We start from the raw sequence: 14,000 nt of genomic DNA on the forward strand, positions 1-14,000 counted from the left end.
GGGTTCAATTATATGGAACTTAGTTACTGGGCCTGAAAGTAGCTCATGGTCGCAAGAGCCTTCCAGACACCTTTGAAGGCCCTGAACAGAACAAACAAGAAGATAGAAGAAGAAAGATCCCAATTAGAAAAACACAGATGCACATTCCGTGATAAAGGGAACTTGGCACAACCGACCTCAATTCAGGGGCTTATCTCGACCGATTGAACTAAGACAAGTTTTGCATGCTCTAATATCGCCAATTATATCCTGTGTGTATGCGTGTGTACAGAGCAAGTATAACTAACTGTATCTTATGTTTATACACGTGGACAGTATCGATGTAACCAATCACTGCTTACGCTTCTGCGCGTGGACACCACATGCTTGCGTGCAGCAGCCAATCAAAGCTTCTAAACAACTTAGAGAATTGTATAAGAATGATCAGCTAAGCTCAATAAAGGGGCAACTTTAATCATCATACTGGTGTTCTATCATCTGGGTCCCACACGGAGTAACCCTAAACCCTACACCCCCACCAACCAAAAAAAAAATCAGGGCCAAACTTGGAGCCCATCACGTGCAAGTCTTAACACCTTAGAGAGTCAAATCCGCTTCACTGCCCCTCAACAGCCCCTGCCACACGGCTCCAATCGTCTCCGTGAAACACTATCGGCATGGCTGTCCACGCAGCCCGCTGATGGCTACTCGAGCCCAGATGACTGTACAACCCTCGCCTAAACGGTCTAGGCACATCAACGTTTCACCCGTAGACTCTTATCGCTGTTCCACCTACCCCTGACTCTACATCCCCGGGCAGAGCAGCTCCAAGCCAAGCACACCGTGTGCAGAACGTCACCACGCGGAACGCTACCAACGAGGTGATTCAACGAGAGAGAAAACTCAGCAAGAAGAATGACCCCTGGACGGGAGGCGCCATCAGGCAAGATGACCTACGGGGCCGCAACCGCGAGGTCAGGAGGCTCCACGGCAGACCCAGAGGAGTCAAACGGAACGGCCCGTTACAAGACAGCACTGTCAAAACCCAGACGACAGATGCGCCAGAAGCCTGGCGTCGAGACCTAAGGATGTCAGGATGCGGGGAAGAAGTCCCAGTCCGAGAAAACGGACGGCTGGAGAGCAGAGCTTCCGATGCAGCCCGAAATAATGCTGCTGTAGAGCACCGACCGGAACCCGCCGAGACCGATCCATGCTTTAGAGCTCCGAGCACGAGAAAAGAAGCACCCGATTGGCACCGGGCTGATGAGCAAGAGCATTCGAAACCCTAGGGACAGCACCCGAAGCGCATGCCTCGCTCCTCCGGCGCAAAGCACGACAAGGACATCGAGACCCGAGGAAGGTCTAAGCGCACAAGACAGACTACACAAACTACACGCCACCGCGGACACAGGCTGGAACTGCCCTGTCTGGCACACACGGGTCTCGAGCTGAAAAGCAACCCGCTCCCTTTGCCTGCGCAAAGGCGACTGCTTTGGGACAGCCCTCTCTCCTGCGCTAACTTTAAAACTCCTCCCTGCAATTCCCAGCTTTCTCCCTTCCTCCCAGCCTGGTCCCTCAACTTAGCTTTCAGAGGGCTGAGGGTCCAAATCCATCCTCCACAAAACCACACAGGCTAACTGGGATGTTCCTCAAGGGGACACATTGCTCTTCAACATCTGCAATGAAAAAAACAAACAAACAACAAATCAGAAAAGGGAGTAAGCATCCCACTGGCCACCAACTACTTCCCCAACTCCCCCCTCCACACAAGTGCCACCGTGTTCACTTCCCCGCTCATTCCAGAGTCAGACCCTGCAGCTGTCGTCACTGGTGGTACATAAGGTACCAAGAGACAGCAAGTTAGCATGGCGCTCATGAGAATTCCTCAGCCCCACACTCCCCCTCAGTAATCCACAGCTCACCTCAAATGCTCATCCAATTCAAAGACAGCCCACACAGCACCTCCACAACAGAAGGTAAATGCTGAACCGAGCAGCCCCATAATACTTTGCTATTCAACACTGACCTGGCCAACAACCGCCTCAACTGCTCGGATCGCTCACCAGCATGCAGCTTTGCAGGAGACCTTATAGCGGACTTCACGGTACATAAAGGGTGCCTATAAGAAACCTGCAGAGGGACTTTATACAAGGGTCTACAGCCATAGGACAAGGCGGTAACGACTTTAGTCCTAAAGAGGGTACATTTAGTTTAGGCGTTAGGAAGACGTTTCTCACTAGGGATGGCGAGGCACTGGAACACGTCGCCCAGAGAACCTGCGGATGCTCCCTCCCTGGAAGCATTCAAGGCCAGGTCAGACAGGGCTGGAAGCAACCTGATCTCGCAGAAGTTGTCCCTGGGGGGGTTGGAACTAGAGGATCTTTATGGTGCCTTCCAACCCAAACCATTCTACGATTCTATGACATTCAAATCCAACCGCAAAACTCCTCTGAGAAGGGCTGATGAACCCTCCTCCCTTTCCCAGCAGTCCCAAAACTTTAGAAACCCCTTTTCTTCTCCTCAACTGTCAGGAAAGGAACGCCACTGCTTCCTGACACCTCCTGCCCTCGGTTTGCACCCCTGAACCCCCTTCAGTGGTTACTCCTCAGGAGCCGCTCTTCTGAGCAACATCCCGAATTCTGGGGGCACCTCCTAACCTACAGCTCCCCAGAGACTCCGAGCTCTGCTCCATGCCCATAAAATAAAGTCAAGCCCCAAGGCTTGTAATCTACGAGGGGCCTGCCACCAGCTGCAAAGATTCTAGGGATAAATTGGCATTCTGTGGGAAATGAGGAAAGGTGACGAGGCATCCCAGACACTGAAAGGCACTGTGCCTCACGGCCCATCTGCTTTCTTCAGAAATACTAAAACTCCATATACAAATACATACAAGATGCTCACCCTAACCCCTGCTAAACAATGTCACCATCGGTCCCGTTAAGAGAGATATCATCAACTTACATAGCAGAACTGTTAAAAAAACAAGGTTCCATTTTCAATAAAGTTGGGAATTCCAGGAAAACACAACGCATGAAGAATTAAAACCAAACCAAACCAAACAATGCCTACTATTAAACCATCTTTCTGCCCCTGAACTCTCAAAACAAAACTACTGACCTGAAAAAAAAGAAAGAAGAAGAAAAAAAGCACTGCATGTAAGTGTTATTTTCTACCACCCATGCTGCTGAACCTTGACTGGTCCTGAAGCTCTTACCTCAGGCAGACACCTCTTCCCAAAGGGCTGAGCCAGCTCAAAAGCTGCAAAGCACTCAAGGAAGAGCTGAGCACCAACACCAGAGAAACCCAGGAGCACAATGAGCTCCCCCAGCAGAGGCTGTGGCTCAAATACCCCCCAGCCTCCGCCCACCACCCTTAGCACAATCCCCTGGGAAAGGGCAAACCCCCAGCAGTTATAGGGTCAGCTGGAGGAGCAGCAGCACTGTTCTCACCTGCCTTAAATTTACAGCAAATGAGACCCTGAACAGAGAAAGTAACCCCCCCAGGATGCTCCTGTGCTACAGCTACACCTATTGCATCAGCAATGGGACCAGGTAGGGAATTCAACTTAATTTTTCTGGGGTGTAGATAGAAAACAATAGGTGTCTTTCTAAACTAGGTAGGAAACTAGCTCGTTAAATGCAATAACAATGTAGTTATTAAAATCACATCGGTCAACGGCGAGGCCAGCGGACGCAATGGTAAGTTGGCGGCTAAGCGCTAGATTGAGGCGGACCGGGAGGTTCCCGAAGCCCAGGAGCCCCGGAGAAGGGCAGAGGGACCGTGCAGAGCCGGCAGCTCTCGCGAGAGAGGCTGACGCGGCGTGGGCATTGCCGGGGGCAACCGTGGGAGATTTAAATGGAATGACGGGGGAAATAAAAAAACCAGCTGCGGGAAAAAAAAAAAAAAAAAGAAAATCCCCTGGCTCGGTTTCTCTTCTTGTATTTTTTTTTATCTTATTGCCTAACGAACGTCTCTACGTCCACCCTGCAAGAGACCACTAAAAAAGCTAAACCACGGAACCCCACAACGTTACGCACGTGGACAACACACCGCTCATTGGGATCACACGCACGCTCGCCCTCAAATATGCAAAACCCCTGGCCCCAGCCCAACCTCCTTCCAAGCTCCCCAAAACCAACCTTTCCGTGACACCAACGCTTCAACACGCACCCTCTGCACCATACGCAGATTTTCAGCCAGTTTTCATAGTAGCACTTGTCACAGTCCAACCTCCATCGCAGCCCCATCGCCTAAACGCAAGGTTCCTTCAAACGCCTCGTGGGCCGTGATCACCTGCAAAACCACCGCAGAAAACTCTTGAATACGCACTTGACCCTCAGCATAAAAAAAATCGATGGGACGGTACCCAAAACTCTTGAATACGCACTTGACCCTCGGCGTAAAAAAAAATCGATGGGACACGGTGGAGAGCGGCGATGGGACGGTGGAAAAAATTGATGGGACACGGTGAAGAGCAGCGATGGGACGGTGAAGAGCAGCGATGGGACGGTGGAAAAAATTGATGGGACACGGTGAAGAGCAGCGATGGGACGGTGAAGAGCAGCGATGGGACGGTGGAAAAAATTGATGGGACACGGTGAAGAGCAGCGATGGGACACGGTGAAGAGCAGCGATGGGACGGTGGAAAAAATCGATGGGACACGGTGAAGAGCAACGATGGGACGGTGGAAAAAATCGATGGGACACGGTGGAGAGCGGCGATGGGACGGTGAAAAAATCGATGGGACACGGTGGAGAGTGGCGATGGGACGGTGGAAAAAATCAATGGGACATGGTGGAGAGCAGCGATGGGACGGTGAAGAGCAGCGATGGGATGGTGGAAAAAATCGATGGGACACGGTGAAGAGCACCAATGGGACGGTGAAGAGCAGCGATGGGACGGTGGAAAAAATCGATGGGACACGGTGGAGAGCGGTGATGGGACGGTGGAAAAAATCGATGGGACACGGTGGAGAGCGGCGATGGGACGGTGGAGAGGGACGGTGAAGAGCAGCAATGGGACGGTGAAGAGCAGTGATGGGACGGTGGAAAAAATCGATGGGACACGGTGGAGAGCGGCGATGGGACGGTGGAAAAAATCGATGGGACACGGTGGAGAGCGGCGATGGGACGGTGGAAAAAATCGATGGGACATGGTGAAGAGCAGCGATGGGACGGTGAAGAGCAGCGATGGGACGGTGGAAAAAATCGATGGGACATGGTGAAGAGCAGCGATGGGACGGTGGAAAAAAATGATGGGACACAGTGGAGAGTGGCGATGGGACGGTGGAAGAAATCGATGGGACACGGTGGAGAGCAGCGATGGGACGGTGGAAAAAAACGATGGGACACGGTGGAGAGCGGTGATGGGACGGTGAAGAGCAGCGATGGGATGGTGGAAAAAATCGATGGGACACGGTGAAGAGCACCAATGGGACGGTGAAGAGCAGCGATGGGACGGTGGAAAAAATCGATGGGACACGGTGGAGAGCGGTGATGGGACGGTGGAAAAAATCGATGGGACACGGTGGAGAGCGGCGATGGGACGGTGGAAAAAATCGATGGGACACGGTGGAGAGCGGCGATGGGACGGTGGAGAGGGACGGTGAAGAGCAGCAATGGGACGGTGAAGAGCAGCAAGAGCTTTCAGGGCCCTTCCCGTTGGGAGAGGAGCCGGACATTTGCCGTTTCGGGAAGAGGGTCGCTTGTCTTCTACAAATACATCCCATCCTCGAGCTGTAGGTACCAGGAGGGTCTTTGGGTTTGGGGGTCAGAGGGGCTGCAACTATGAACTGTCCCGCGGTTCCGTCGAGGAGGTGTGATTGTTCGCTCTGAATTTCCACAGATGGTCCCGACGCTGGGTGGCTCTAACAAGGATCCTGGAACTGCAGCAAGTTCTAAACATCGTTTTATATTTTAAATAGGAGCCCAAGCTCCTTTTGGCAGTCGTCTCTACGGTTTTGGCGACTGACAGCCCCAAGGGGTGCTGGTACAACTCTCTCCCAAAGGGCGATAAATTAATTCTTTTGTCCGTGAGGCGGATGGGTTGGTAACATTATAATTCAAAATTTTCTAATTCCTTCTTTCAATTTTTTTTTAAAAAATTGCCTTTTAAATCCATCCAATTTAATTTGCTAAAATGATTCTCATTGTTCTACCTCTTTTCTCAAGTTTTGGTCAATGTCAATATTCTCCACGGAACTAGTCTTTCATCTGACTTTGGAATTTGTCACTGTTTAACCCCGGCCGGCAACTCAGCCGCTCGCTCCCCCCCCCCCCCCCCAGCCAGTGGGATGGGGGAGAAAATCAGGAAAAAACCAAGTAAAACTCGTGGGTTGAGATAAGAACAGTTTAATAGGACAGAAAAGAAGAAACTAATAACGATAACACTAATAAAATGACGACAGCATTAATAATAAAAGGATTGGAAAGTACAAACGACGCGCAAGACTGCTGTCATGGTTTCAGCCCGTTCCGGTGGGACGGGGAGGAGAACCAGAAAGGAGAAAAAAAAATAAATAATGGAAACTCAGGGGTTGAGATACGGACAATTTACCGGGACAACACAAAAAGAGAAATTACGACGACGATGACGACGCTACCGATAAAAGAAAATACAAAACGAGCGTCGCACGGCGCAACTTCTCACCACCCGGCACCCAACGCTCCACCGAAAAACGCGCGTTTGTCACTCGTTTACCCCACCAGCCCGCTCCCAATTTCCATACCGAGCGCGCCGTTCCCGCCGAACGCTCGCGTTCTCTCGGCACAGCCCGTTGCCGAAACACCGGAGGGAAATTCCGTGGCGGAATTCCTGCCGGCCGGCGAAAGCCGTCGTTTCTCGCCGAGACCTCCGCACCGCGTCCTCGGAGCTCTGGCTTCTCCCAGCCCAGTTCAAAATATCCATAGTGTCGTTTCTTCTCTATACGTAGAGACGTACATCAGAACGTATACGTACAGAACTCCGGGGATTTCAGCCGAAAATCCCAAAGGCGCCGCGCCGCGGAGAAGATTCGCGCTGGTTTTCTCTTTATGCTCTTTATTCTCCTCTGGCAGGTGAGCGGCGGTTTCTCACGGCCAGTATAGGAACTGGGAGGACTGGGGGCGGTGAGGAATTGCGTTGTGGGTCGTCGGCGTATCCCGATTTTTTTGTTATTGCGGTTATTTCTGTTAGCGTTGTCGGGATCGTTATTAGTTTCTTCTTTTCTGTTCTACTAAAGCATTCTTACCCCAACTGGGAGGGCACCCAGGCCATACTGGGAGGGGTCTGGGGGATGCTGCTCGTACTGGGATGAGTCCCAGTTCGTACTGGGAGGGGTCTGGGGCTTCCCAATCATACTGGGAGGAGACCCAGTCCATACTGGGAGGGGTCTGGGGCTTCCCATTCATACTGGGAGGAGTCCCAGTCCGTACTGGGAGGGGTCAGGGGACCCGGTTCATACTGGGAGGGGTCCCAATCCATACTAGGAGGGTTCTGGGGGATCCCATTCGTACTGGGAGGGTTCCCAGTCCATATCCAGAGGGGTCTGGGGGATCCCATTCGTACTGGGAGGGGTCCCAGTCTATACTGGGAGGGGTCTGGGGGATCCTGCTCATACTGGGATGAGTCCCAGTCCATACTGGGAGGGGTCTGGGGGATCCCCCTCATACTGAGAGGAGTCCCAGTCCGTACTGGGAGGGGTCTGGGGGATCCCACTCATACTGGGATGAGTCCCAGTCCATACTGGGAAGGGTCTGGGGTTTCCCAATCATACTGGGAGGGGTCCCAGTCCATACTGGGAGGGGTCTGGGGGATCTCCCTCATACTGGGATGAGTCCCAGTCCATACTGGGAAGGATCTGGGGCTTCCCAATCATACTGGGAGGGGTCCCAGTCCATACCGGGAGAAGTCAGGGGACCCCGTTCATACTGGGAGGGGCCCCAGTCTGTCCTGGTAGGGGTCTGGGGGATCCCATTCATACTGGGAGGGGTCCCAGTCTGTACTGGGGGCCCCCAGTGCTGCCCCCCCTCCCCCCCAAGGAGGAGGCCAGCACGTCCCCAAAGTCCTTTAATGTGGGTCCAGCCGGTGGAGAGGGGACAGGGCACCCTGGGGGTGGGTGCCCCATGGAGACCCCAGGGTGCCCCCCAGGGACCTCAGGACCCCTCAGGCTGCCCCATGGAGACCCCAGGACCCCTCAGGCTGCCCCATAGATGCCCCACGTTGCCCCACAGGGACTCCAGGACCCCCCAGGATGCCCCACAGGGACCCCAGGGTGCTCCATGGAGACCCCAGGGTGCCCCCCAGGGACCTCAGGACCCCTCAGGCTACCCCATAGAGACCCCAGGACCCCTCAGGCTGCCCCATGGATCCCCCAGGGTGCCCCACAGCGACTCCAGGACCCCCCCAAGGTGCCCCACTGAGACCCCAGGGTGTCTCATTGAGACCCCCAGGGTGTCCTATAGACAGCCCAGGGTGCCCCAGGGACCTCAGGACCCCTCAGGCTGCCCCACAGAGACCCCAGGACCCCTCAGGCTGCCCCACAGGGACCCCAGGGTGCCCCCAGGGACCTCAGGACCCCTCAGGCTGCCCCATGGAGACCCCAGGACCCCTCAGGCTGCCCCATGGATGCCCCAGGGTGCCCCACAGTGACTCCAGGACCCCCCAGGATGCCTCACAGGGACCCCAGGGTGCCACATAGGGACCCCAGGGTGCCCCCAGGGACCTCAGGACCCCTCAGGCTACCCCATAGAGACCCCAGGGTGCCCCCAGGGACCTCAGGACCCCTCAGGCTGCCCCATGGAGACCCCAGGACCCCTCAGATTGCCCCATAGATGCCCCAGGGTGCCCCACAGGGACTCCAGGACCCCCCAGGATGCCCCACAGGGACCCCAGGGTGCTCCATGGAGACCCCAGGGTGCCCCCCAGGGACCTCAGGACCCCTCAGGCTGCCCCATGGAGACCCCAGGGTGCCACATAGGGACCCCAGGGTGCCCCCCAGGGTGCCCCCAGGGACCTCAGGACCCCTCAGGCTACCCCATGGAGACCCCAGGACCCCTCAGGCTGCCCCATGGATCCCCCAGGGTGCCCCACAGCGACTCCAGGACCCCCCCAAGGTGCCCCACTGAGACCCCAGGGTGTCTCATTGAGACCCCCAGGGTGTCCTATAGATAGCCCAGGGTGCCCCAGGGACCTCAGGACCCCTCAGGCTGCCCCACAGAGACCCCAGGACCCCTCAGGCTGCCCCATGGATGCCCCAGGGTGCCCCACAGTGACTCCAGGACCCCCCAGGATGCCTCACAGAGACCCCAGGGTGCCACATAGGGACCCCAGGGTGCCCCCCAGGGACCTCAGGACCCCTCAGGCTGCCCCACAGAGACCCCAGCCTACCCCATAGATGCTCCAAGTCGTCCCACCGAGACCCCAGCCTGCCCCACGGATCCCCCAAGCCTGCCCCCCCTCCCTCCCTCCCCCCAACTCCCCCAGATATTTCCCCCCACCCCACCCCAGCTCTCCAGGGTGCCGGGTTTGGGGGGGGGGGAAAAGAGGGTCCGTCCGGGGTTCAGGGGGGCTGTCCGGGCGGGGGGGGAGGGGCGCGGAAGAGGCGCCAAGCCCCCCGACAGATGAGGGCGAACCAGTAGAGTTGGGGGGCCAGGAGGGCGGCGGCGGCGGCGTTGTAGGCGGGGGGCAGAGCGGCGGGCACCTGCAGGAAGGGCAGCCCCCGTTGACGCCCGTAGGCCCAGTAGAGGTAGGGGAAGAGGAGGACGCGGCAGAGGAGGAAGGTCACCAGCAAGGCCACCCCGTTGAGCTTGTGGAGAGCCGTGTGTTGGCGCTTGTACTGCGGGCGAGGGCGGAAAAAAAGGGGTGAGGCGTCGGCGGGGGGCACCCGGGGGGTTGAGGGACACCTGAGGGGTTCTCCTGGGGGGCAAGGAGTTGGGCACCCACGGGCACCCGACGTCGGTAGGGGGTCCCCAGGGGTTGAGGGACCCGTGGGCACCTCCCGTCTGCCCGAGGGTTGAGGACCCGTGGCCAACTGAGATGGGCTTCTTGGAAACCAGGGGCTGAGGGACCCACGGCCACCCCACATCTACCCCAGGTTGAGGGACCCACGGCCACCCCACATCTACCCCAGGTTGAGGGACCCACGGCCACCCCCCATCTACCCCAGGCTGAGGGACCCACGGCCACCCCACATCTACCCCAGGTTGAGGGACCCACGGCCACCCCACATCTACCCCAGGTTGAGGGACCCACGGCCACCCCCCATCTACCCCAGGCTGAGGGACCCACGGCCACCCCACATCTACCCCAGGTTGAGGGACCCACGGCCACCCCACATCTACCCCAGGCTGAGGGACCCACGGCCACCCCACATCTACCCGGGGGTTGAGGGACCCACGGCCACCCCACATCTACCCCAGGTTGAGGGACCCACGGCCACCCCACATCTACCCCAGGCTGAGGGACCCACGGCCACCCCACATCCACCCGGGGGCTGAGGGACCCACAGCCGACCAAGACGGTCTCCTTGGAACCCAAGCGTTGGGGACCCACGGCCACCCCACATTGGTATGGAGACCCCGGGGGATCGGAGGACCTATGGCCACCCAAGGTGTCCTCCTGGAGCCCCAGAGCTTGGTGGCCCGTGGGGTCGGGGACCCTCAGCCACCCCCCACCACCCTCCAGGGGGGACCCGGACGTCGGGGCTCACCAGGATGAGGACCTTGCCGAGGCAGACGAAGGGGGTGCTGAGCTCGGCCATCAGGAGACACCCCAAGAAGAAGTCACCCTTCCCTTGGCGCCACAGCTGTGGAGGGACGAGGGGGACGAGGGGGGGGCACAAAGGGAGAGGGTGAGGTGAGGACACACAGGTCACACAAGGACACACGGGTCACACAAGGACACGGTTGATTGGAGGACGAGGGTGCCCAACCCGGGTTGTCCCCATCTCCCTGAGGTGTCCCCACGTCCCTGAGGTGTCCCCACGTCCCCCAGGCGTCCCCAAGGGGATCCCAAAGCGATGTCCCTCCATCCCACGTCCTTGACCCGACCCCACGTCCCCGACGTGTCCCTGCGGTGTCCCCAACCACCCCATTTCCCTGTCCCCGCTCTCCATCGTTGCGAGGAACCCCCAAGCACCACGACGGGGTGGTGGACCTCCATGACCACGTCCATCCCAAGGCCACATCCCTCCATCCCCGCATCCTTGAGCCAACCCCAAGTCCCCGTGGTGTCCCCAACCACCCCATTTCCCTGTCCCCGCTCTCCATCGTTGCGAGGAACCCCCAAGCACCACAACGGGGTGGTGGACCTCCATGACCACGTCCGTCCCAAGGCCACGTCCCTCCATCCCCGCGTCCTTGAGCCAACCCCAAGTCCCCGTGGTGTCCCCAACCACCCCATTTCCCTGTCCCCGCTCTCCATCGTTGCGAGGAACCCCCAAGCACCACGACGGGGTGGTGGACCTCCATGACCACGTCCGTCCCAAGGCCACGTCCCTCCATCCCCGCGTCCTTGACCCAACCCCACGTCCCCGACGCGTCCCCGCGTCCCCGGTCCCGCGTCCCCGTCCCGACTCACAGCGGCCACGGGGAAGCAGACGAGCACCATGGCGGCGTGGTGGAGGACCATCAGGAGATCTTTACGGAGGTAGGAGCCGGCGGCCGCCCTCAGGGTGGGGGGAGGCGCCGCCTCGTGCCCCTTCACCCGTCCCCGGTGCCAGTGGCAGAGGAACATGGCGTAGACGTCGTAGACGAAGTAGGGGACGGCGAATTGGGGGTACGTCCCCGCCAACCAGTGCCTGGGGGGGGGGGGGAGGGGGGGGGGGTGACATCAGGGGGGACCCCCCCCATGGTGTCCGGGTGACCTTGGGGGGGGATGTGAGCTGCCCCTCCCCCCCCACACCCCCTCCCCCACCCCACCCCCCCCCAAGGGGACCCGAGCGTCCGGGTTAATCCCGGGATCAGCTGCTCCCGTTTAATCCCCCCCTCCCCCCCTCCCTTCCCCTCCCCCCACCTCAAGGACACGGGACCCAGGCGTCTGCCCCTCCCCCACCCCCCCCAAGGAGTTCTGGCCGCCCCTCCCCCCCCCCCAAGAAGTCCAAGCTGCCCCTCCCCCCCATATAGAGTCCAAGCTGCCCCTCCCCCTTCCAAAGGACCCTGGGCTGCCCCTCCCCCCCTAAGGAGTCTTAGCTGCCCCTCCCCCCCCCCCAGGACTCCAAGCTGCCCCTCCCCCACCCCCAAGGAGTCCTGGCCGCCCCTCCCCCCCCCCGGTCGCTGTCCAGTGCTGAACCAGCGCTGCGGTGGCTGGGGTGGGGGGGGGGGGGGGTGGGGTGGAAAATTTGGGGTGGGGGCACCCGTGGGTGGGTGGGGGGGTGGGGAGGGGGACACGGACGCCACCCACACACTCACTGGTCATCGATGACGTGGTGGCAGGAGGAGGAGATGATGTAACCGGCTGTGGAAGCCATCACCGCCTGCACGGAGGACACCAGCCTGGGGGGGGGGGCGGGGGGGACAGCGACATGAGGGGGGGGGGGGCGCGACATGGGGGGGGGTACACGACATGGGTGGGTGCAGAGGCACGACATGGGGGGGGAGAGGCACGATATAGGGGGGGGGAGAGGCACGATATGGGGGGGGGGGCAGGCGAAGGGCCCCCCCCGTGGCCGTCCCTCGCACGCAGCCCCCCCCCTCTCGCCGTTACCTGGCGGCCAAGATGGCGGCGTGTCCCTCGGGGCAGCCCCGGCGGCGGAGGAAGGCCCGGCCCAGCAAGAAGAGCCCCGGGAAGAAGAGGAGCCCGGCGGCCAGCGCCGCCCCGGGGGGGGCCATGGAGGATGGACGGGCACGGGGGGCGGGGCCGAGGGGGCGGGGTCGGGGGGCGGGGACTGGGAGGGGGCGGGGTTGGGGAGGAGGGGTGGGGTCTGGAAAGGGTCTGAGAGGGGAGGGGGTGAGGGGCGGGGCCTAAAGGGGGCGTGGCCTGGGAGAAGGTCTGAGGGAGTGGGGTGAGAAGGGGGCGTGGCCTGGATGGAGGGGTGGAGTCTGGAAAGGGTCTGAGAGGGGATGGGGGTGTGGCCTGGAAGGGGGCGTGACCTGGGAGAAGGTCTGAGGGAGTGGGGTGAGGAGGGGGCGTGGCCTGGATGGAGGGGTGGAGTCTGGAAAGGGTCTGAGAGGGGAGGGGGTGAGGGGCGGGACCTAAAGGGGGCGTGGCCTGGATGGAGGGGTGGAGTCTGGAAAGGGTCTGAGAGGGGATGGGGGTGTGGCCTGGAAGGGGGCGTGGCCTGGATGGAGGGGTGGAGTCTGGAAAGGCTATGAGGGAGTGGGGGTAAGGAGGGGGCGTGGCCTGGCTGGAGGGGTGGAGTCTGGAAAGGGTCTGAGAGGGGATGGGGGTGTGGCCTGGGAGGGGGCGTGGCCTGGGAGGAGGGGTGGAGTCTGGAAAGGGTATGAGGGAGTGGGGGTAAGGAGGGGGCGTGGCCTGGATGGAGGGGTGGAGTCTGGAAAGGGTATGAGAGGGGATGGGGGTGTGGCCTGGAAGGGGGCGTGGCCTGGGAGAAGGTCTGAGGGGGTGGGGTGAGGAGGGGGTGTGGCCTGCCTGGAGGGGTGGAGTCTGGAAAGGGTCTGAGAGGGGAGGGGTGAGGGGCGGGGCCTAAAGGGGGCGTGGCCTGGATGGAGGGGTGGAGTCTGGAAAGGGTCTGAGAGGGGATGGGGGTGTGGCCTGGAAGGGGGCGTGGCCTGGGAGGAGGGGTGGAGTCTGGAAAGGGTATGAGGGAGTGGGGGTAAGGAGGGGGCGTGGCCTGGCTGGAGGGGTGGAGTCTGGAAAGGGTCTGAGAGGGGATGGGGGTGTGGTCTGGAAGGGGGCGGGGCCTGGAAGGGGGCGGGGTCTGGGAGGATGGGGTGGAGTCTGGAAAGGGTCTGAGGGGATGGGGCGGGGAGGGGGCGGGGCCTGGAATGGGGCGGGGCCTGGGAGGAGGGGCTTCAAGGTGTCAGGAAGGGTGTAGGGGTGGGGGCTGAAGGGGGCGGGGTCTGAAGAGGGCGGGGCCTGCAGG

At 59.9% G+C, this 14,000-nt stretch overlaps 1 protein-coding gene and 2 long non-coding RNA genes across 5 annotated transcripts; 1 reads left to right on the top strand and 2 right to left on the bottom strand.

Annotated features, from left to right (window-relative positions):
- Window positions 1-6,326: 6,326 nt before the first annotated feature.
- Window positions 6,327-9,326, bottom strand: LOC126037389 (uncharacterized). 3 transcript variants are annotated; one of them, XR_007505679.1, is made up of 6 exons: window positions 9,264-9,326; window positions 9,150-9,190; window positions 8,847-8,888; window positions 8,247-8,308; window positions 7,600-8,152; window positions 6,327-7,391 (listed from the first exon to the last, which is right to left on the bottom strand). It is a non-coding gene; the product is annotated as an uncharacterized LOC126037389 (long non-coding RNA). The 3 variants fall into 3 exon arrangements; XR_007505680.1 differs by lacking the exons at window positions 9,150-9,190; window positions 9,264-9,326 and having other exon boundaries at window positions 8,868-8,964; XR_007505681.1 differs by lacking the exons at window positions 9,150-9,190; window positions 9,264-9,326 and having other exon boundaries at window positions 8,847-8,922.
- LOC126037390 (uncharacterized) lies at window positions 8,627-9,353 on the top strand. The gene is made up of 3 exons (XR_007505682.1): window positions 8,627-8,667; window positions 8,791-8,946; window positions 9,281-9,353. It is a non-coding gene; the product is annotated as an uncharacterized LOC126037390 (long non-coding RNA).
- Window positions 9,354-9,460: 107 nt separating this feature from the next.
- Window positions 9,461-12,800, bottom strand: TLCD3B (TLC domain containing 3B). The gene is made up of 5 exons (XM_049797687.1): window positions 12,662-12,800; window positions 12,367-12,450; window positions 11,537-11,756; window positions 10,668-10,763; window positions 9,461-9,794 (listed from the first exon to the last, which is right to left on the bottom strand). The coding sequence occupies exons 1-5, from the start codon at window positions 12,784-12,786 to the stop codon at window positions 9,519-9,521; spliced, it is 801 nt and encodes a 266-aa protein (XP_049653644.1). The 5' UTR covers window positions 12,787-12,800; the 3' UTR covers window positions 9,461-9,518.
- Between the last annotated feature and the right edge of the window lie 1,200 nt (window positions 12,801-14,000).

The sequence above is a fragment of the Accipiter gentilis genome, unplaced genomic scaffold (assembly GCF_929443795.1).
Source record: "Accipiter gentilis unplaced genomic scaffold, bAccGen1.1, whole genome shotgun sequence".
Lineage (NCBI taxonomy): Eukaryota > Metazoa > Chordata > Aves > Accipitriformes > Accipitridae > Astur > Astur gentilis.

What these genes read in the sequence shown, in the direction of transcription:
- TLCD3B (XM_049797687.1), bottom strand. Translation starts at nt 12,786, where the DNA reads ATGGCCCCCCCCGGGGCGGCGCTGGCCGCCGGGCTCCTCTTCTTCCCG. An exon ending in CACCACGTCATCGATGACCA is followed by an intron (nt 11,757 to 12,366) that starts GTGAGTGTGTGG and finishes CCCCCCCCCCAG; the next exon opens with GCACTGGTTGGCGGGGACGT. An exon ending in TCGGCAAGGTCCTCATCCTG is followed by an intron (nt 9,795 to 10,667) that starts GTGAGCCCCGAC and finishes CCTCGCCCGCAG; the next exon opens with TACAAGCGCCAACACACGGC.